The sequence below is a fragment of the Pelmatolapia mariae genome, linkage group LG5 (genome assembly GCF_036321145.2).
Source record: "Pelmatolapia mariae isolate MD_Pm_ZW linkage group LG5, Pm_UMD_F_2, whole genome shotgun sequence".
NCBI classification, from domain to species: Eukaryota; Metazoa; Chordata; class Actinopteri; order Cichliformes; family Cichlidae; genus Pelmatolapia; species Pelmatolapia mariae.
The window spans coordinates 13,004,859-13,029,097 of record NC_086231.1 but is presented as its reverse complement, the minus strand read 5'-3'; the positions used below and the strand labels follow the sequence as shown (position 1 = coordinate 13,029,097).

General features: G+C 37.4%; 1 protein-coding gene across 6 annotated transcripts in view; it reads right to left on the bottom strand.

Moving 5' to 3' along the window:
• Positions 1-24,239, bottom strand: part of grip2b (glutamate receptor interacting protein 2b) — a 260,488-nt gene that overhangs the window by 23,654 nt on the left and 212,595 nt on the right. For all 6 annotated transcript variants that reach the window (XM_063473715.1, XM_063473717.1, XM_063473713.1 and 3 more), the window contains exons 4-15: positions 24,036-24,181; positions 22,554-22,640; positions 21,542-21,617; positions 17,962-18,107; positions 17,348-17,495; positions 15,980-16,149; positions 11,743-11,898; positions 10,858-11,010; positions 10,579-10,765; positions 4,983-5,128; positions 3,586-3,666; positions 656-719 (exon numbers count right to left, since the gene is read on the bottom strand). In XM_063473715.1, the coding sequence (XP_063329785.1) occupies positions 656-719; positions 3,586-3,666; positions 4,983-5,128; positions 10,579-10,765; positions 10,858-11,010; positions 11,743-11,898; positions 15,980-16,149; positions 17,348-17,495; positions 17,962-18,107; positions 21,542-21,617; positions 22,554-22,640; positions 24,036-24,181 (1,560 nt within the window). The remainder of the gene's footprint in view (positions 1-655; positions 720-3,585; positions 3,667-4,982; positions 5,129-10,578; positions 10,766-10,857; positions 11,011-11,742; positions 11,899-15,979; positions 16,150-17,347; positions 17,496-17,961; positions 18,108-21,541; positions 21,618-22,553; positions 22,641-24,035; positions 24,182-24,239) is intronic.

Genomic DNA, 24,239 nt, shown 5'->3' with positions numbered 1-24,239 from the left:
TAGTGCTCACTCTTATTACTTACTTTTGAGCACTATTCAGCTGCTCATTAACACAAAAATCTGAGCCCATCCACAAGGCAACAACACAGTGCATTTAAGTATATAAATGTAGTCAAAATGATCCCTTTAGTATTAAATGTCCATCGTTTAAACACAGCATGAGCATAAGATCTATTTCTTTATGACTGCAGTGTACCCGTCTTCTGATGTTAGAAAGGTGTTTGATACTATCGTGTTAATATGGACCAAAAACTTTCTTCCAGTGTCCAGCACGTTGCTGAATATAGGACACAAAGGATTAAGGCAAGGGGGTCTATGTTAAAGCTCATATCACTGTAACTGTGTATTACTGTGAACAAGAGAAACACATGACTAGTAAAGTCTGGTGTCCTTTAGTTCTTAGTGTGCAATTTACTCTAAGATTAAAAAGAAAACAAAATTGCCCAGAAGGTGATACATTGTAACAAGTGTCATAAAACACAAGGAAAAAGTGAACTATAATATGGATATAAATTCAAAAACAGAAAACAAAACAAAAAAAACCCCAGAACAAAATGAAATTGAAAAGAATTTTTTTAAGGTGGCAGAACCCCCTCCCCCAAAATGAAACATGCAGTCCTTACAAAGGAATACAACACTAGTCCCTATAAAATACCTGTGAGCCATGCTCCCCTTCTTGATGTCAGAAATGATAAGAGGCTCTCCTGGCTTCTTATTGGCTGTTAAGGTAGATGAAACCATAATAAGATTTAGCAGGAACAGCAGCAACAACATCAAAATATAACATGTCAGTCAACAAATAAAAATAACAACAACAACAACAACAACAATAATAATAATAATAATAATAATAATAATAATAATAATAATCAGTTCAATATAAACAGTAACATTAAGGTTGTATATTCATCCATCCATCCTCTAATATCACCTCTTTAATCCTATCAGGACAAATTGCCTGCACACAGATTTGTCTCAATAGCCAACATTTTGGGTTCCCTGCTCTCTGAGCGTGAGCCCAGAAGCTGTGAATATTTTCTGTTCAGAAGGTGGCACCATTGCACCATTCTCTTGTCTCAAATGCGGCCAAGGAACAACCTGCTTTATACCATTTTATATACACCATACATCAGAATTATGACAATATAACTTAATTTGAGGTTATTATCATTAGTCATTTAGATGGTTACAACTATAACACATCACTACAATGTCACTGAAGAACAAGGGAGTAACTAAATAATAAAATCCCACATTTCAGGGTTGAAAATGACCAGAGGTAAGAGAATTGGTTTGATTTGGACATTTGATAGCTCAAAAATCCTGTCTCTTTAGCCAGGAAAGTTGAAATAAGGACAAAAATGTTTTTATGCGCTTATAGTTACACCATAGTATACTCTCAGTTATCCTGTAGGACTGGTTTGCAGAAATAACTTAAGAGAGCTGCACTGTTTCTGCGGTGCTTATGTCTTCAGCTATTTTTCTTACACGATATATATACAGCACTTTTAAATGCAAATGTGTGGCAGGGATATGAAATGTTGCTTGGTATCAGCAAACATCAGAGACAGGCATAGTAGGCATGTGCAGATACACACAAGGTGCACACAAGGTTTTTAGCATTGATGCCTAATGTAAGAAGGGATAGAGAGAAAATAAGAGAGACTAAAAGAAAGTGAGTACATTCACAGCTGCATCTCCTTCAGTATCCCCACCCCACCCCACCCCCAATCATGTTGAGTGGACAAAGGGGGCATGTGGAACTGGCAATGCCAAAAAGATACACAAAAGCAGGTTTTCTCTGAGGATTTAATGACAGCATATTTACAGGCAGTCAAGACAATCTTTAGGAGCCAGATATCACACCTCGATTTAGTATTTACTCCAAAACACAGACAATGATTTACATTAACATTAAAAAATATATAACATATTAAGTTAAGGCCCAAAATCCTAGACATAAAAAGTGCATATTTTCTTTAAAGAAATTCAACATAGTGGACAAGAAAAAAAATAGGCATTGCCTGCTTGTTTTCTTCCACACAACCTCCAGCAAAATTGCTGGGGCCCAGCCATCTTCAATTACCTTCTCTTTAAATATTTAAAAATGTGTCAGGTTCAGTAGTTCTCCTGTCACTGAGCTAATGCTACTTAAAATAATACAGCGTGGAACACTACAATATACCCACATTCCAGGCTAGGTATAATTAAACACTGAATTTAGGTCATTCCCAGTGAAGAGTGAAGACTGTGCTATAAAGCTTTACAGATACAGTTAGCGTGTGATGAATTACTTTCTCAATAACCACTTTTGACTGGCAGAATAATTCCAAGTCTGCAGGGTAAATGCGCAAGTGTGTGCTTTTATTTTTGATTACGTTTAATGCAACATTATACTGTATACACTACATGACCACTGATCATTTCACCAATGTGTTCTTTTTGAACATCAATTTTAGAAAGGCTCTATGGATTCTGCAACATAAATTTACTCCTATTTATTTAACACACAGTGAGGTTGACCATTGATGTTAGCGGGTAGCTCATAGCCAGTATTTTTGTTCATCTCATAGTATATTTAATGATGCTGAGAAATGTGTTTCACGAAAACTAGAAAAATTAACCCTGACCTTGTGCACTCGAATTCAAACTAACATCAACCTACGAACTGCTGCCACAAAGTTTAGCTTCAATTTCTTTTCTTTATTGCAGCGGCACCAGGCTAATCAGTAATTCAGATGTCCTTTTACAGTTCCCTGCAGGGGGATTCCCTGACGCTCCAGGTCAGATGAGATATATATTTTCTCCAGTGAGTTCTGGGTCTGCACTTGGATCTCCTCCAAGCCTGGAGAATCTCTAAAGGAAGGCGCCCAGGAGGCATCCTTATTAAATCCCCGAACTACCTCAGAGGACATCTTTTGATGAAAAGGAGAACTAGTTCTACTGCGAGCCCGCCTTAAAATTTTGGAACCTGTCCCCTAATGCAGGGCTATGTCTTAGGCTGTGAACATAGACAAACAACAGGTGAGCAGTCATTCATGTTATTCTGCTTTGAAGTCCATCTGATAATTGCATGCATAGTTATTGCATAGCAGTGTGGTGTCTGAACCCAACAGATCTATGGAGAAAACTGATTTTGATCACTTAGGATCTCTTTCTTTTGGTCACTACTTAAAGCTCATGATCATAGATGAAGTTGGAAGATACAGGAGATGGAATCCAAAGTATACCTTTTCCTCTCAACTGTCTCTTCTCCACAATGGACCATTGAAGTGAAGTTCAAAGCTTAGTCAAAAACATCACTGTAGAGATTTTGTGTAGATTTTCCTCAGTTGAAACTAAGTGACTTAGCTCTAACTGAAAAAATGCTGGACACACAGCGTAATGCCAGTGGCACCAGAAAGACAAACAATATCTATAGCATTTAATAAACATTGTTGGAATTTATAGCTTAGCTTCTCTGCAGACTTTGTTATCATAAAAAATGCATGTGGGTGGTCGAATGAATTTTAAACATTCTGCCAGCAGCTGTTCAAAACAAAAAGTGGATCACATGAAAAATGTTTCAAGTGTGTGTGTTCCTACCACTGATGGTGAGCCCCAGTTCCACTCCTCTTTTCTTCGGCAGTTTGACATGGAAAGTACCACTGCTTGGCACCACTGATTCTGCAACAGAAACACAGACACACACTTAAGCGTAACCAGAGAAACAAGTAATGTAAAAAGAAACAGATAATACTCTCCTACATGGCAAACGGGGACTGTAAATCCTCGTTGTTTGCCTACAGGAGTAAATACTAATTCTACCAGTAAAACACCTTTAAAACTGTAAGCACAGCAACCACGTAAGGCTTTCTGACTCCTTACTTGGATCTGTTTCTTACTTTAGAGTTTGTTTCGCTCACCAAGAAAAGGTAATTTAATTTCCTGAACAGCTTGTGCAGGAAAGCAGACAACAAAACAGATCTACTCAAAGTAGTTAAAAAGGAAAACACACTAACAATCAAGCAAACAAAAACCAATATAAATATAACACTGGGTGAATACATACCACCCAAATTTAGGGTTATTATGAGTAGATCTAATAAATCTATTCTTTTTAATTTATAGAGTTAGTTATGAGCATCCTTTACCTCCAAATTATCTATTGGCCATATAACATATAACATGAAAAAGCTACTATTAATAACTGCAAAGACCTCAATCAAACACTTAAACTGTTTGAAAATTCCCACTGACTACCTAAACTGCAAAGTACTTCATTTTTTCACAAGGACTTTTTACACTTACAGGTGTAAAAGTAGATGCCTGGATGTATAATTCCATTATACTACACATGTATTTTTTACCAAGTCTCTTTTGAATCATTATTATGAATAACAACAAAAAAACAAAACAAAAATGACTTTTTGAATAATTATATCAAAGTTAAAAAAGAAAGCAGGTCATTCAGCCTTCACTTACTAGAATGATGAAATTATAGTACTGAACAGATTCCCTTCAAAAGAAGCACTACACTGTATTTATTTAATGTAATTTGATTCTTAAAAAATAATCTTGGATTGATGTAATCCTAATCCGCGTTTAACATTTTCCAAAATGGAATCTGTTGAGACTTTTCTTCTACAGAGAAATCAGAAATAAAGACCCTGAATGAACTCTTCATACTTTCCACAGGGGTTGACAGCATGTCAGTGGTGTCATGCTCTGCAGTGAAGAGCTGTATTTATTCTGTCTAATCCTGCCTGTGCTAACACAAAAGCTCACAGCACAGGAATCTCACCAGTATATCCAGTCTGTGAAAATGAGATTATATGTGCTTTTTAAACAAACGTATGTTTTAAATGGGAGCTATTAAAGAACACAAAGGTGTCTTCCTATTCTGTGAAAATGTTTTTCAGGCTTCACAAATTAGCAAGGAATATGTATGGTGCATGTATGACATGGTATAAGGTATAAAACTTTTTGCTAAGTTTACAAACCTGCTACATCAAACTCTATTTCCAGTGTGACCTTATTGGTCAATGCAGCATCTCGGAGGAGCTGATTGGCTTCCTCGAGTGTTCCGTCTTCTGTGGGGATTCCATTGATTGACAGAAGACGGTCTCCTACCTGCAGCAGGCCACACCTACAAGAAAATCAAGATGCTTTAGTGACTGGAAAAGCAATGCTTCCATGCTTGACAGGTTGAAGAGAAAAAAGTGGAAAAAGCAAAACAAAAACTCTCCAGCCCTCATTTTATTTTACCAGTGCAGCAAAGTGTGTAATAGTTTCTCCCTTATCTACAACTTCCAGTAAGGGTTTTGTTTTAAAATGATTTATTTTTTTCAGTTTTCTGTGATGCTCTCAGGATGTAAAAAAAACTCTTACAAAACTGCAGAAAGACTAAAAAGCAACACATAAACAACACATTTCCTCTTTGATTTGTCATTCACATGCACATGCATTGTGCTGAGAAAGTTTTGGTAGTATTAACTAATAACCAGTGTGAATTTGAATGAGGTTTTCTTGCTTTTAAAACAAAACTCATAATTCTGGTCTCACACTGAATGGATTTAAAGTACTCTGTGGACTGTTGGATTAAATATGAAGAAGTAGTCCACAGAGTACTCTGACAGAAACTTTGCAAAGACACAAACAATGGTAACAACAAACCTATCTCACCTACAAGAGTACTAAATGTATTTAGTGATTTTCATGGGATAAAGCTCAGAATTAGGGTTGGGGTTGATATAATAATTAATATAAACATAAATGTAAAAGTAAAGATTTAAAATTTTTGGTCCTGTTCCTATATATACCACAAGAAAAGGATACATACGAGCATGTAGTATGACTCTACATATAATTCATTTCCCTGTGTTTCATATCCATGCATCATCAACAATGAGATTAAAAACAAAGTATACGTTTTCATAAGGCAAGACACCTTTTCTTGATAGACTGCAATCACTATTAGGACTGACATCTTGCTGGGTTTTAAAAGGAAGAGAAGTTTTTTCAATGGAGAGGAAACCTACTGTCATTTTGGAGTGGCTTCAACTAAACTAAAGTTCTCCAGTTATTTGTTTACAAGGACGATCCATTGGAGCGCGAGACCACGGTTTCAAGAACTTTCCAAACATCAGCTCACTCAGGCAGTACACCACACTCAGCATTATGTTCACACAAGCTGTCAGATCCTGCTGCCTGAAATAAAGCCTGTTTGTCTCGCTATTGTCTGTGCCTATTTAATATGATTACCTCCAGGGTCAAACTGGTCCCAAGGGGAGAATAAAAATTCAGGCATTTATGTTTGCTAACTGTCAGTAGCTGCCCTATCTGGAATTTTTTCCCCTCCTTCAATTCGTTTTACAGACAGATGACAGAAGAGTAAGCTTATGACTCCCCACTGTGTTAAATTTCACATTATTTTTAGATACTGTGGCTTTTATGCTGCTGTTTAGCTATTATTTCCAAAATACACCAACCCTGGCTGCTCATTAAATAAATGACTGTTGGAATTAAATCAAAGCACATTACCTGTGACTATTAAATTTAGGAATCATGTGCCTTTTCTGTTGATATATTATCCTGTGATATTATTAATATGTCACTGTTTATTCAGACTTAAAGCAATTCCAGCTTTCTTGCTTTTCAAGGATCTGGAAGGAAAAACTTGATGAGAAGATCCCTGTCTGTGAGTCAGACTATAATACTCCAGCCTAACAGGGTAACTTTTGTTAACAAAAATACAAAAGCCGCTAGTATATTTTATGGCTTAAGGGTGAAACGTCAACTCTTAGAATTGGCCCACAGCCATGTTCCTTTTTGCAATGAAATTATTACAACAGTTATCCACTTCTGCACCAAGGTGACATCTGACAGAAGAAAATGAAGATGAAATGTTTTTGTCTCAGTTTAATTCGGCCTCACTGTAATGTAGTTGGTGCCCTATAGATTTCCAGGACATCTAGGTTTTTCTTTTATGTGACACACATGCACAAATGAGGCACTGTATCTTCCATTAAGCCACGAGTGGGTGACTTGTATTAATATACAGCCAGACATCTTCATTATGATTTACCGAGGATAAAATGGTCTGCCATAGCTCTCATTCCTGTCGTTCTTTCTCCTCCATTTCCCATTAATTGTTCAAGAACCCCAAGTCTTTTCTTCGCTTTCGTCTCATTTTTTCATTCTGTTTAGTGCAGCCCTATGACTGCCTCGCTGTCGTATTAATTTACACTAATAATTTAATTTTCATCTTCTAACCTTAACCGAAGCCAAATGATAAAAGTTACTTTAACAACAACTAGTCATATTTATAATCCCAGGCAAACCTACATCATCAGGACTGTAAATGTGCAGAACTAAACAAGTTAAAGTGGGATTAGGATACAAATAGTTGTTTTGTCAGACTCACGCTGCTTCTAAATTTGGCAACAATATCAAGTTTCAATTATTACAGTGAACATCTACCTTCAAACTGCTGTTTGATAACTGACCCATTTTTGTGTGGCTGTTTGTGTAACATTTACTTTACTGTATTTTTTCTGTTTTTAGTGCTCTCTGTTTGCTCATCACTATGCAATCTTCCATTGTAATAGTTCACTGTGCACTTGAAATTTGAAAGTAAGACTAAAATTTGAGTATTTTTATTGTATATTAAAACATATAAAATACACTCCACCTTACATACATCTGTATGTATGGAGTTCTCATGGTGGTTTGTGTACACAGGCAGATAAAGTGGCTCACTGCTGTCTTAATATTACTCTCTATGCCATTATCATTTTGGGGGGAAAGGGCCAAATAAGGCAATAAATTACTGGAGCATAACTAGGTTTGTGCTTTTTGAATCTTTTATTAATAGTCAGATTTTTTTTTTTGGCCCCTTCCTTTTTCAAAAATAAACATTAAATGTAGAAACCTTTAGTGGTACAATATACACATTTTAAATTATGGCAAATGGTCTACCATTTACAAAACAAATCTTCCAGGATTAGCAGCACCAAAGGAAAATAATTACAGGTTAAAACCTTAAAAAGAGCTCCACAGACCACTGCTGCACAAATCGTATAGTTTTAAAGGCTATAAGTTGTGGATAATTGTAATTCGGGGTGGTGTAAAGGGGGTTATTTGGATTCATACTGCCAAGCGGAAAGAAAGGTACTTATCGATTCCTCCAGAGTGGGCAAAGGGAAGCTAGCTAATTAGTGTTGTTAGTGTGGGCGCTAATGGAGTAGGGAGTGTGGCCTCAGGGTGCCGAAACACACCCAGCACTTACAGAAGCTGTTAATATGACGGAAACATCAACATCAATCAATGGACACGGACATAAGCACAGCATCATGATCCAGACACGACTGAGAATTCATACAGAGACTTAAATGAAGTTGTGAACAAATTACTGAGAAACAGCAGACACAAGCATGCAGAAGACTGTGGGCACGCACACACTTGCATGTCAGTGTTCACAAAAAAGCCCTACCTACACTCATGCACAGAAATTCTTCCAAACATTTAAACACCCACACATAATACAGAGCCAAGAAGAGCTGTTAATACACCAAAACATCAGTCTAACACACCCACCCACACTAACACTGACATCCAAATACACACAGGGAAGCTAAGTAAAGCTCTGTTAATGCAACATTAAAGTCGGCATTTGTCCTCAAACAAACAGGCCATTTGTACAGTTGTTGTACAACTACACAAATACAAGTGAACATCCTGTTACAAAGTTTTTAAATTACACATCTATATTTTACTACACTGTAACTGTGAGGAAAGGTCATATTTTACCCATGTCTATTAACAGTTTTTACATGCACCAATGTGGGTCAAATTAATAAGAAAGGTGGTTTTAAGGAATCTTAAAACGTTATATGCCATGTCCGTGTGTATTTTACAGGAAACAGTGGCAGAGTTCAAAGGGTACTTTGACATTGCCACCATGTTGTTACCATATTTGCTCCAGTTTCCACAGAGGCAAGCACCAGTTAGTCTTTAAAATATCATGTGGAAATCTCAAAGTAGTATAGGAGTGATAATATATGGTGCATATAAGTCACATAGTTACTGAACACACATCTAAATGATACTATATTTGCACATTTTGCATCTTGCACATGTCTTCGTCCTGTCTCGTCTACAATATCCGGACAATAACTTGAACCTGGTATTCAATACCTACTGCACAATCCACTTTGTATTGTCTCTGTCCTGTCTTTATTTATCGTACATTTAGTATTGTATAGTTATCATTATAGTATTGTATAGCATTGCATAGTTAGTAATTAGTACCTTTTTTATTCCTTAATTTTCCCTTAATTTTACCGAAATTTAGCATGTTATTTATTTGTAAATCCTAGTTTTATATCTCTTGGAGATCTATCTTTTATATACTTATAAATGCACCACGGGGGGCTTGGGGTGAAACAGCATTTCGGTACCTGTATACTGTGTATACTGTGTATTGACAATAAAGCTCTTGAATCTTGAATCTAAAATAGTCATAATAAGGAAAGAGGGTGTGTTGAAGGGTGGTGCCTTGAAATAGACATGAGATCTGAAATAGGGTGGCGTGGTGATATAGTGCTTAGCACTGTCACCTCACAGCAAGAAGGTTCCCAGCAAGGCTCTTTCTGCGTAGATTTTGCATGCTCTCCCTGGGGCTGTGTGGGTTTCTTCTGGCTACTCTGGTTTCTTTCCACAGTCTAAAGACATGCAGTTTGGTTAACTTGTAATTCTAAATTGCCCACGGGTGTGAGGTACGGTGCTTGATGTTGATGGAATAAAAATAATGTCTGTATGTATGGTTAAAGTGTAATTAGAAGCACTGAGGAATCACTAAGACTAGGAAAGCACAATATAAATTTAAGTACTTGCATAGTCCAGCTACTGCTGTATTTTCAGATCTCAGATATAACTGTGCTTATGGCAGATTTGTATTTACTGTCGGGTTACTTTTACTCAAATTCACAAGATGAGACAATGTGAGATGCTATAGTTTTTTTTATTTCCACACAGGATTGTTGCTTAAAGGAATGAGTTATTTGAAGAGTCCTCTTTCCATCATGTTTGTATATGCCAACTGCGTGTCATGCCTCTTATAGACAATGAGGTTGAAAACACTTGTACAAAGGATACACCTGTGCACCTTCTATATATCCCTTCTGACAAGCCACTTCTGTCCTCTCTCTTCCAGATGCATTTTGGAATTGAAACAGTCTAGCATACTAAAATTGATTTTTGGGTCAATGATAAGACAAAGAATGGAAGTGACACAGAGGCACAAATTAGCGACACAAGAAAAGCCTGTGACTATATGTCCACAAAAGACTGACTAAAGACACAGACACAGGTGGAAACATGGCCAGCTGGGAACCAGAAATAAAACAATGACGGTGGGGCAGTGAATCACAAAGTAGGGAAACAAAAACAAGACTTTTGACATTGTAGTGCCAAAAAAAAAAGTCAGACTAAATTTGATATTGTAGTGAAAAAGCTACAGATGACAGTTATTGTAGTTTAGATTTAATTTATGCTAGAAACGTGCATCTGTATGACTGGGTCAACATGCACGCTCACCTCTCTGCAGAGCTGTCAGGCTCTATGAATCGAATAAGTGGTGGTGCTGACAGCGTTTCGGTGGCAAATATTCCTCCCTGTAGTTGTACACCAAAGCCGTTCAGTGGGTCACCTGTCAAGACAACCTCACTGGTCTCTACGTGAACCACCTGACCACCTGGACCCACCGAACTGGAGGCCAGGGACACTAAAAACACACAGACACACAGATTACAGTTAGTTTCATCCCTTCTGGGAAATTAGATCCATCATGCAGAGACACAGGGAGATGGAACCTACAGGAGCTCTTATGCTCTTTCTTTCTCTGCCGCCGTTTGAGCAGTGAATTACGGGGACTCATGGGAACAGTGGGCCTGGGTAACGTGCTCGAGCTCTGGCTGCTGGGCCCAGAAGTGGTTGTAGAGGCAGGAGAGAAACTGGCTGATACAAGAGCTGCAAAAAAAGAGTGAGGGAAAAGAAGTCTATTTTCAATACTGCAATACATGAGCAATAAATTAGACTTTTAAGAATTAAATTAAAAAACCAAAGAAGTGAATGCTAATAAATCTCTTTCTTCCTCTGGGAAATGAAAAAGGAAAACAAAGAGTCAAAGAGCACATGATAAATACCGCAAACATGGATATGTCAGGTAAAATTTTATTTCTTGTTTGGTGCTTTATTTTCACAGCTGAGTAGTTAGCAGTGTTGTCTCACAGCTGTAAGGTATTGGGTTTAAATACAGGTCAAGGCTGGGCCCCTTGGTGAGAAATGTATATGCTCTCCTTGTGCTTGCTTGGGCCTCTTTCGAAACCTCCAGTTTTCTTGTCATATTTCCACATGACCAAAGACACTGCACAATGCCACTTATATTTAAAATATATGCTTATGATGCTTATCTTTAAATCACAAGATGAGAATTCATAGAGACATGCTTTAAATAGTCTTAAAATATGTAGAGCTTTTTAAAATATATCTTTTTAAACAACACTACATATACATTCCACTGGGCAGCATACATTTGATTTCTCATTTACCCTTTCACAGACATTGCCTGCCATCATCAATAAGCCAAATACCATTCGGCAATGAAGTCTAAATTAATGCATACAGCTTAATTTAGACTTCTACTAAAAATTTATGGTCTTACTTATGTAGTATCAAGTTGTGTTGTGTTTGTGTTCTTACACTTGCAGTAGTCAAGGTTGTTGATTGTGTTGTTGTTAGAGGCTGTCCACGATTTATTGAGGGTCGAACTTGTGTTGCAGAGAGTGGAGTTTGGAGGGGGACAGTAATTAACACAAGGGTCCCAGGAGTGGGGATGGTCCGACTTCTGAACCTTGACTGCAAAACACATGCAATGAAACATGAGCACTGAATTTTAATACTTCTAAAATCAATGGCTAGGTGTAGGCTAAACCAACCTTACACCAACTCTTACATAATTTTAACCTTAATAAAATTCAAATGTCTGAACCTAAATTAAAAGTTCCTAGATTTTGTGTACATGTAGCATTGCTCTTCCTATGCTATCAGCCCACTAAAAGGCTTCTATCAGGCTAAATCATTGTCACAGATATAGGTAGGAGGCACCCTACCATGTCTGCTATTTGCCAAGAAGGTGAGTTATCATCCATTCTGATCACTGATAAGGAGAAATTAATGCAGATGTTACAGAATTGCAATTTGTAAAATTGTTAGTTAGAGATTTGGACATAATAACTCGTCTATAACCTATATAATAGGTATATCTCGCTTTATGGCTGTCTTCCTGTTACGTGTACAGCTTGTCTTGCCCCGTGTCTCATCTAAATATGATCACACAGAGCACACATCCCATGAACTTCATGTAATCTTGATTGCCATGGGCTGTCACAGACAGTATCTGTATATTTTTCAAATTAAAACCATTCTAACTGCTTGCTGTTTAGCTAGTTAGCTGTGCATTATCTACTTTTCCTCAATGGATTGAATCTTTTAGGCTGATACTGACCTCAGTGTTTTCTTCACAGAGATCTTGTAACTCACCTCACCTGGCCGCTCACCCCGGACCAATTTGCTTTGACCCTACCAGGGGCAAATCGACCCTACATCATAGCCACCCAGGTAACCACTGCACAGAGTAGTTCAAATGTCACCAGCACATCTACCACTTAAACCCTATATGTTTGTCTGTGAAAATCCCAGGTGATCTGTAGTTTCTGAAATACTAGGAGCAGGCACCGTCTGGCAATGAAAACTATGTCATATTCAAAATCACTTAAATCACCTTTCTGTCACATTCTGAAGCCTGCTTTGAACTTCAGCAGGTTGTCTTGGTTTCGTCTATATCCCTCAAAGCATTCAGTTGCTGCCGTATGTTTGGTTGATTAGATATTTGTGTTAATAAGCACTTCAACAGATGTACCCAGCAAAGTGGGCTGTGAGTATTTAAGGCAGTGATCACATTACCGTTCAACTTGATTCATTCATTTATCAGTTAAACTCTACAACAAATTTCATCTGAACTGTGAAAAAACTTAAAAGAGATATAAAACTTTTTGGGTTACTAACACTCACATACCAACCAATCAGGTGAACATATTTCCAAAAATACCTATTATATGAGAACATATAATGCAATACCTTACTGTATTGCATTTCATCCAAACTAATTTCATTGTCACTTAATTAGGTCCATGAAAAAGTGTCTCTAAGCTACATTCAGCTGCTGCCTTTGTCACAAGTGGTGACCACAACAGGTGGCTCCACATGTTTGATTTGGCAGAATCCAGATGCCAGATGCGCTTTCTGACGCAGCCGCAAAGACAAGTTGTGTCGGGAATTGAATCAGTGACTATTTGCTTGTCAAGTGAATGGGTTACCCATTACACTATGGAGAAAGAAAAAAAAATGAGTTGACTGTGTTATCTGCTAAAAATGTGCATTTCTTCAGTTTTGGGGGAAAACCTCTTTTGAGGAAACTCCCACTGAGAGCTTAATGATACAATCACAGCTGACAACCTGACAATCTACACAGCTTTGTGTGTAATTCCCCTTTACGCTCGTGTATCTAAACTCTGAAGTTTATCCGAAGCTACTCTGTGCTGCCACAGCCATCCAGCTGAGCTTTTGTTTCCTCGACGTGTGAGGCCTTTTATCTAAACTACTCTGATGGCAGGACGTGTGAGGAGCGGAAGTGTTGGGCAACCTCGGGGTGAGATCCGTGAAATGAGGAAACATTTTTTCATCTAATCCTCCTTGGGTAAAAATGAAGTCATTATGTCCAGCGAAACACACCGGAGAGACGGTCCTCCTGACAAGGAACGGCAGCAGTAACACACACTGTAAATGCCCACAGACAGCAGACACATAACAAAGCCACTTTGAATTAACACTTATGCTCATTTACACATGATATATTATGAGAATATACACAAAACATGAGAACATTCTAAGACACATTTGTGTCTAGATTTACCAAACGTAATCTATGTGGCAAGAAAACCGACTGAAACTTTACTCACACACACAACTGCAAAACCTTTAATCAGAGTGTCTATTAATAAGGCAGCAGCAAGCTGGCTTTAAGGTCTGCTGCAAGGCCATCAGTATCCTAATGAGCTGTGTTCATTTCCTAACACACACAAATGCACATATGTACACACAAAGGCGCTCACAAAACTGTGATTAGAAGAAGGAAAGAATAAATTTAGCTTCTTGCAGACAAATGAGATGAGATGGTGACCTTTTGAGTGAACAAGTGTGTCTGTGTGTGCTGTGTTCACACGTGTAACTCCAAGAATGTTATTAAAAATTTGGCTTTTTGTCACTTTAAAATAATACCAGAACACAACCAACTATAAAAGAGAAAAAGAGCGAAGAGGAACACTAGAAAATAATTTCAAAATGGAAGGAGATGAACATTTCTGAGATGAGGTACGTGTAGAGAATAAGAGAAGTCAAAGGCAGAGATTAATAGAAGAGAAGAGAGGAGAGGAAAAGGACAAGGGATAGGAGGAGGTTGCAAGCTGTAAGCAGTTTTTGACAGCTGGAAGAGAGGTGTAATGACTTTAATTAAATCCCATCTTGCCTTTACACTCCCTGTCACTCTATTTCTCATTCATGTGCCATTTCTCTTTTCAGCATTCACTTTTTCGGCTGTTTTCATGCTGAGAGCGATCTTCCACCACACAAAAATTTCTATTGAAAATAGACTAATGGAAAGGTTTTAGTTTAGTTCAAGTCTAGAATATCTAGTTTTTCTTCTCGGTCTTAAAGCCGTTGCTTTAATCCCGTCTCTGTCATCCTCTCCTGGGAATCTCTAATCGACCGAAACACATTAAAGATTTTCTTCTAACAAAAAGGATTTTTTAAAAAAGGTTTTGGGGAAAAACAAAATAAAACTATACAGCGTCTACAAGTAGAGGATCATGTTGACTGTGATGTGTTTCTATTTATTCACAATATTCATTGTGTGAGTGTGTTGTGTACACTTGTCATACTTAAGCAGCCTCAGCTGCAAGCATTAACACATGAACATACGATAAAAAACTAGTTACTGGAATCAGGATTTCCCCTCTAAATCCATTGGCACTAATTCTGTCACAGATGAGAAGCCATCACTTGGCTATGGGTGAGCTAATTAGAAACAAAGTTGCCATTGCGGCCAAATTATTCCTCAAGTGGAGTTGTATTAAAAAAAGAGGCCGAAAGACACCGGAATGAATGGGATTTCTTTTTTTCTTTTTTTGCCACTCGGATTTGCTAAATATGCATGGGGTGACTTAATTGTGGCGAAGACTAAACAAGCTCTCCTTGGTGGTTTTTACTCTGCTTTTTTTTTGGAATCCGACTTAATAGTTGCCAAATCAGAGCTGACCAGGAATTAAATACACAGTTGGTCATTGTTCTTCAATAATTAGCATTTGTCATGCTAAATATTACAAATACTGCCATCTAACTATGTTTCCTGCTGTTAAATGTCAGTACAACACGCTCTGGCAAAAACATTTCAGTTTAATTTCATAAACATGTATGCAACAAAAAAAACAAAGCAAGTGAATTTAAAAATAAATAAATAAATGTAATCATTATGTGATTCTGAAACTCTGGCTCCAAAGGTATACTACACATGAAGAGTGATGAACAAAGCTGTGCATGGGTAGAAAGACAATTTAACAATTTTAGGAGTCATACCTATTCAAATAAGAGCAATGCAGCAGGCTGAAAAGATAGCAGCATCAGCCATCATAGTAGAGGCTTGAGCCCGCAAACAGAGTTGATTCATCATCATTTAACAAGGTTGTTCCATAATTACCAGTGGCTTTTTTTAATTTTACCCAAATGACAGATAAAATATTGACAGATCAAACTGTAAAATTTTGATTAATAAAATAACCAAAGAGTTTACTGTGAATCTGGTGGTCCTAGCTGTTACACTCACCTGTGTCATGCTGTTTTCCAGTTAGCCTCGTTTGATGCGAGGGAAGAATTTCTAATTTAACCAGTTCTGTTGTGCTTGCTATTAATTGTGTTGCCTCCAGAACCGTACAGTGCTCTGTTGATGTCCCATCTATAGACAGCAGGTGATCCCCAGCATGCAGTGCTCCACATCTAATACAAAAGAGACAAAGAGAGAATAAGCACAAAATGTTATCGCCACAATACACTGGATAAATAAACAGAACACAAATAGCTTCCATTCTGTTTCAGAAAAGCTTTTTTTTTTGTTCTTTTGCCAACAGTATATAAGCTACCCACATTAATCTGCTTAGCTCACAACGGCATGCTGCCGTGCTGGTCAGAATGATATCGCTGCTCTTCACACAGGGGTTAGATTTTACAAACTGACTTTGCAATCATGTGGGAATGAATAGTGCCAGAGCACAGACCTCTGCAGTCAACTTGTCCTGTTGACTGAGGTTATTTTAGTACTCATTTCAGCACTGACACAGAGTTCAAGTGCTTCATGTATATTTTAGAGGTAGACTGGAGCTGAAAGCAATATCCCGTCTTCTGCTGTCTGTGTAAGTTATAAGGTTGGACACAGTCTATGTGTGTTTATCTGTGTCTTTCTTACACAAAGAGGATATGCTGTAAACATAAATGTAACCACTGCAAATCTGTAATCCAACAGCAGAATCAAATTAGATCTTGAAGGAGAAACTATAAAGTCCACCATTTTTCAACAGAAGAGAAATATACAGCTGACAGATGTTTGCAAAAGTGTAAACTATATATTATTGTGCACTAGCCTTGTTCTCAAGAAAATAATTTTTATAGCATTTCAATACATAATATTCTTTTAATGGTAACTTTGCATCAAACAAACCAACCAGACAGACAGAAAAAATGAGGAAACAGTTCTGCAGAGTGAAAACTGTCCATGAAGTACTTACTGTGGATTTAAACTGTACTGTGCTACAATATTGTCTTAATATCTGAAAGCATCTCAGAGCTTCTTTCATCATCTGTTGTAGTTTGACAGCTAACAGAACAAAATTCACTCAGAACTTGAAGGGTAAATCTAGGCAAAACTACAACTGGCATGTATGCAAACACATACATGCCAGTTGTGTTTCTAAGAATATTAACTCTGTTTAATGAAAAATTACAGTCAGCCAGCATGTTTAAATGTGACACCAAGGGTTCTCTTACATATGATAAGTTAGACTGAGGCTGGTTGCACTAATTTCACTGTCTAGTGCATCACAGCTCCCACACCAAAGGAAACTTCCTATGGGTCTGTAAGACATCAGTGGGTTTCAAAAACTGAGAATGCCTGGAGAATGAGTAGCATGTAGATACATACCTGTCCACCACGCTGCCAGGTTTAACCCGGTCGATGACAATGACCTGTTTGTTTTGATGATTGGCTGATGTCAGCGTGATGCCTAGTGTTGCTCCTGGAGACTTGGCTATTTCCACTAACAGTGGACCAGATGCATTTGCCAGTGTGTCTGAACGGGAAAGAACGAAGTTATTTTAATAATTTGACCTTTTACTGCTTGCTGTTTCTTACAGTCTTAAAATGATCTTAGAGTAATCTAGCAAAGTACAAATACCTTAAATATCTGTTTCACCAAGAACAGCACAGTGAAAAAGTTTAAGAGCATATATGTCCTTGAAAATATAACCAGACATGATTAGCAGGGGATTCCTTGCAGTGCTTTTCGGGCAAGTTAAACTGAGCTGTTTTACCCAGAAAAATAAGGCAGACCTTAGCCTGAGGTGGCAGAAAATGCCAACACATCAACAGCAATCACAACAACAAAAGAATCAACCCCCCAAAAACAATTTTAAATTTCACTGGCATTTGAGAAAAATAAATTTTGCCGCAAGCTTTAATTTGTGTCTCTTTCTGTTATTTTGGCTTTTTTTTTTTTTTTTTTTTGCATATGTCTGTGTGTCTACATGTGGACTCACCCATGATAGTTACATCGTACTCAATTTGGAACAGGGCTTCCTGGCCACATTGGGCCAACACGCTGAGGGCATCACTGTGGTTTGCGTTGTGTAGTGGCACACCATCCACACTGAGGAGACGATCGCCAGGGCGCAGGGTACCTTCTCTGTATGCAGACACACACACACAGCCAAAAAAATGACATTGGATTTTGTGATACAGTGATTACAAAAGACAGGGATTGGAAATTACAATTTGCATGTAGTTCCAGCTTTCTTTCTTCCATAAAACTGTAGCGTGTTTAATTTCAACACATCAACAGTTTATTGTCCTTCTTCACTATTCCTTTTACCATCACTATTTCAATCTGACTTCAGATTTGCCTATCTTGTGCGGCTAGGAAAATATTGCAAAAGCAAGCGTATAATGTCTGTTAAAAATGACGAAATATCAAATGCCAAACCTTCCCTTTTTTTCCTAACATATTCTGTGTTCTTCATTCCTTCCACTCAGCCCTGTTTGTTCGTTTAACATCTTAGTTCTTCATCTTGCTCATTTCCTTTCTGCCCAGCTAGATCCAAGCCTCTTTCTTCTCCTAACTTTCACTTCCACAATACTGTCTTGTGATCTCATCATCCTCTTTCCTCTCCTCTTATCTGTCTGAGACTTGCAGTAAAAATCCACCTTCATTTCAAATCAAGGACACACATGGAAACAGCATGAAATGTCTTCAGCATTTAAAATGTTGGTCTGTTTTCAGTGCCTGGTTAAAAAAACAACAACAACAAAAACAAACAAACAAAAAACACTTTTACAGACAGATCCTCTGTGTTTTTAGAGGCACTCAGGAGGACCGTTTAGGCAATTTTTTACTTCCACAAAAATGGATGTGTAACATTTTGAATTTTTAATGCAGCGCGCCACATTAGAGCACTGATAGATGCTTTATGCTGATGTCAGAGTGTGAGTAACACACTCTGTAATCATACCAGCCAGATGTCTTCAAACAGGATGCTGATTGCCCTGAAGCTTTTCAACATGATGCGAGCTAAGCTATAACCCAAAGGCTCTATTGTGGCAGGAATTACTCCATGTGACAGGAGTATTTCTTGACAGATTTACACATTTTTCATCGGTTTTGAATATTGGTGCAGAATAACATACATGGTACATACAGGGTGTCGGATAAGCACATGAAAAGGTACAATACCAACAGGTGATTCCGGGAAAATTTCAGGGAATTTAAAATTTAAAGGTTCTACCATATGTTGATTGAAACAAATAAGCTTTTAGAACTTGACTGATATTTAACCTGTTTTTAGACCTGCAGGGTATCTTTCTATCTGTATCTGACAATGAAGTGAAAGCAGTTTCTTTGTGGTCCTGTAAAAAACACCATGGATCTCTAACACTTTCAGAGAAGGCACTTTAATTCCCACTGGGTAATTCTAAAAATGTAGACACTCCTGGGACTGTATGGTGCTGTGGATTAAGTTTTTTTTTCCAATTGGCATATAAATGGGATATAAAACAGCATGAATATCTCATTCGTTTCCCCAGGACTGACCCACATTTTGAAGACGATTTTCTTTAGAACGGTATTAGATGAGCTTCAGGGTGAAATAACTCAATAGTAAGAATTTAATCTTTAATCTTTGTCCTGGTCTGCCAGTTCTGTCTGTGAACTAGTGAAGGTTCAGTCAGTCTGTAAGGCCGTGTAATGTGTGAGTATTTGGTGAAGGTTTACACTTCTGTATATACAAATGACCAATTTGGCAACATCATTATATATCTGGTGGGTCGGCAGTCGCTTTGACAAATCTAAGATGGATTTACAGCAACAATCAAGCCCTTATGAATCAAACGAAACCGTAAAATGTCTTAATCAGTAGAAAGATGAGGCATTAAGTACTCAAGCTTAGTACTTTGGCACTTTTGCGTCTGCTTTAAATATTGCTGCAGAGCAATCTCAAAACAGGACCTGTCAGAATAAAAATAGCAACTTACAGTTCGAATTTCTAGGAGGAAATGATTGCAGCTGCTAAGTGATCAGAGAAGAAGGTTATAGTCCAATGTTTTGTTGAACAGGGACAGCTGAGTCAATCATGTTCTTCAAAATTGGAAATTTTGGGTGCTGAAGTTTGCCTAATGCTAGTGTTGATGTGTGACAAACAGATGTAAGATATTGCTTTATTACAAACCTGTAAAACAGGCTCAGTGGTCCTTATTGTGTAATAAATGGCTTTCCTATTTTGTGTTTTAATGATGGTGGGTGACAGCAGATCACTCTTAAAGCTCAGTGATTCACTTGCAATCACATAATTTTCACATTCAATCAATTTGTTGAACTGAAGTCCTTTGAAGCACACCGACTGAAAACTAAACTGCTTTTCTTTTGTCTTTTTTTAATGACTTTAGTTTTTGTAACTTTAAAAACGGTTTGAAAGAAAACTTCACAAACAAACCTCCACCAGAATATATGAGGTCTGACTTTCTATAAATGGTGCACTTTCTTTGGCCATCACAGTTATGTATATATATATCCATTTTAAACATGGAAATTAGTTTTATTTCTAAAACAATATTATTTACACCATTTCTAGATGGTTTAATTATTACTGTGTGAGATCAGTTAAACAGTAGCAAAGCTGACATTTATATGAAAATGTCATGTATTATGACTTAAACGTCAAGCCTGAGACAGACACATGATGACAACATTAAAAGGATACGATGATTCATGCCATTGCAGCTATGAGTAACACATAACTGTCGACATACCAGTGACGGTCACTGGAAATGACACCATTATCCTTGGGGTCTATTCGCATGAAGGCACAGACAAATCTCCCAGACTCCCGACGGGAATGGGTTGAGCTGTGCTGCTGTTAGTTTACACTCAATGGAGGCCACTTCTTGCCTGGCTTTTATTTCTCCCAGACATTATTTTTATGGGAAGACATTGCCCTTTTCACCTTCCAAAAAGACTAAATAATCTCTATTTCTGGGTCTCAATGCATGTGTTTTTTATGTTTTTTAGATACGTCAGTGTAACTGTGCTGGATTCACACATATTGATGCATATGTGTGAATGCAAATGCATTAAAGGGAATAAGCGAAAATCCAACATGGCAGGTCTTAATGAGTTCTTCCACCATTATGCACCGCTAGTTTAAATGCACCTTGGTAGTGATTCTTTGTAATTCTGTTTGAGGGAGGATATTCTGTTATTTGGTGTGTTTTGTAGGTATTGGAGAACACAGTCTAACTAGACAGCATAAAGTCTCCCATAGATGTTCAATTGACTTTAAAGCAAGTGCCTGCAGAGACCATAGAATGCATTTCATATATTTTTATACTTATCAAGCCATTCAGTGACCCCTCAGGCTGAATGGGGGCTATACCATCCTTGAAGAGCCCACTGCTATCAGGATAGAAAGGTATCATCACTTAGACCAAGCGTATTGGCTTGCAGTGACACAGCAAACCCAAACCATGCCAGGAAAATGGCCCTACCATTTTCCATTCATTGTCAGTCTGTTTGTCCATTCATCACCTACATGTGTGCCAGTTATTCTTGTTTAATCATGCATTCAGTACCTGTCTGCAGGGCCTCCTGGCCTGACATAGGTGACCACTAAAGGGCGTGATTTGTGCCAGTCCTCGTGGGTACCGCCTGTAAGAGGACCAGGGCAAAGCTCTTTACACTAAATTTTAGAGACACCTTAAAAAGACATACCACATCAGCTAAATATTTACTTATTTATTTATCTACATTGCAGTAAATAAAAATGTGATACAGCATTGCAGCCAGGGAGTTAGTTTTATCCTTATCCTAAAAAGCTTTTAATGTATCATTTGTTGAGAAAATTTAATATTAAAATGTAAACTTCAGATCTTTAAATACAAATTTAGATGAACTGACAAAAACAAAGCAAGGGGAGTGATGTTGTCTTTCTTTTTTTCCTTTTAGCACAAAAGTGATATTCCTTTAACCTCCTAAGACCTGAACTCTTTCGTGGCATGCATTTTTAATTTCTCTTTGTTATTTGGGCTGATTGGGACCTGATGAATGTAAGAACAAACAATTGCCTGATTTTTTTTTTTTTACCTCATTTTTGTTTCTGAGGAAAAATGAGATCCACATATGAGGACATTCGCTTTAAATTTCAATAGAACAGTGCCAGTATAATGTCCTCATAAGTGGATATCAGGCCCTTGTAGACCAAAATTTAGTATTTTGGTCTACAAGGGCCTGACAACCAAAATGTAATGACAACCCAAAATGTAATGTCCACATATGTGGATGCCAGGTCCTAGGAGGTTAACATTAACAAAGTAGAGAAACACTGCCAAACTACAACCATCACAAGGTGGCAGTTCAAAAATATTCCTCTCAGTAGAATGAGTAGTATGATTAACTAATTTATTCATATATTTACTAAGCATAGACAAAATTCCTTTCTAATAAATATGGAAACAGCTACTGTACAATATATTGCCAACAGTTCAATGTAGTGTAGATGACACCATTTCAGTAATATGTTACTTCTAACTAAGTGCATAACCATAAAAAACATACAGTAATGGGCTTTTTTTAAGTGACAGATACCTCTCATGACAAAACCAAAACTGCTCCCTTCTTTGTGCAAACAGATGTCAATTGTCTTTGATATAACCCCTGAGGTGCTGTCTGGTGCTTTGAGTCAAGAAACACACACACAGAAACACAGAGAGAGAGAAAGAAAGAGAGAATTGAGGGATTAATCCGGCACAATTAAAATGTATCAGCATAACCTGAATTTTACATCATGACATTAGAGCACTGATATTTAATGTAGAACAATTAAACAATAATAATTACTTGAATGCGCTTCAATTACAACACTACAAAACAAAACAAAAACACTCCTGTATTAAACTATGCATGGTATTTGAGTGTCAATTCAGGATTCCCTTAAATTTCTATACTTAAAAACTACACTTGTATTATCATAAAATTAAATATCCTAAAATGAAAATAATGTTTTGAAGAAAGATGTTGAAGGTTCAAACATCCATCAGTGTTGTTTTCTGAGGCAAATCTATTCAGCTAGCCACAGCCTATCAAAATACAACATTGTACGACTCAATTTGGTTGAAAAATGAAAGGTGAAAAGTTGTCTTCACAGCATATTAAAAATAATCTAGTTAAATGCCATTCCCATAGAGCATTTTTCCTTTTAAATATTAAAACCCCCTCATTTGTATCATCTATATAGCTTCATGTAGACTTTGTTTTTAATTGGGTTATGTCACATTGTGTGCTGCACTGTGAGTATAGTTGAGCAGGCCTCTTGGGAGTCTGTAGGGCCCATTGGTAGTGCAACGTTTGGCACTGCTTTCTTGTAAGAAGATCCTTGGTTTGTATTGTGCTGTTTGGAGAGGTGTTGAGGAGGAAAAGTATCCTTTTTACTTTTCTAACCAATTTAAATGATAGCTTGTCTTTTTGTGGGAATCTTTTCAGTGACATGAACAGATGTCTTTTCAACAAATCTTTTCATTTAGTTTTTTTACAGGGTGGACATGTTCAAATGAAATTATTTTTCCTGTGTGTGTTTCCTCAGCATGTGCTGCAGATAAAATAAAATAGACAAGTGTAATAGATCCAGCAGTATAAATATTGTTCAGATGACACAGGACAAAGTTTTATAACGTTAAATAATCTAAAGCTATAAAATGACTATCAGTAAATCCCTATGATTAAGAAGTACAGTAAAGACAGGAGACTGTGCCAAGAGTTTAATCATTTAAATGAATGAAGGAGCTGTCTCTTGGCAAGTAAACAAATGTATCAATATCTAGCGCCAATGTTCAGTATCAATGAAGAAGTAGTATATACTATACATAGTGAGACCTTGGGGTGACATGCGAGTTTTGTCTGTACCTAGCTGTCATTTACATTTACTTTTCTATTCAGAATTACAGTATTCATTCCAGTATCCGGCAATTTCTAATGTGATATTGGATAGGACCTTACTGACATCACTAACTCATATCTTAACGACTTTAAAAATCATGTAGAAACAACCAGCCTAGCTGTACAAATACATACCTGTGGGGGGCAGTTCATACTCCACCTCCAGCAGAACCCTCTCTCCTACATTTTTCAATAAGCTGATTATCTCTTCGTGCCGCAGTTTGGTCAGATTGATCCCATTCACGGATTTGATGTAGTCCCCAACATTTAACTGGTCACTCCTGCATAAAGAAGGGACAAAAGCATGTAAAGGCTTGCACAAATGAGAAAGGCTTTAAC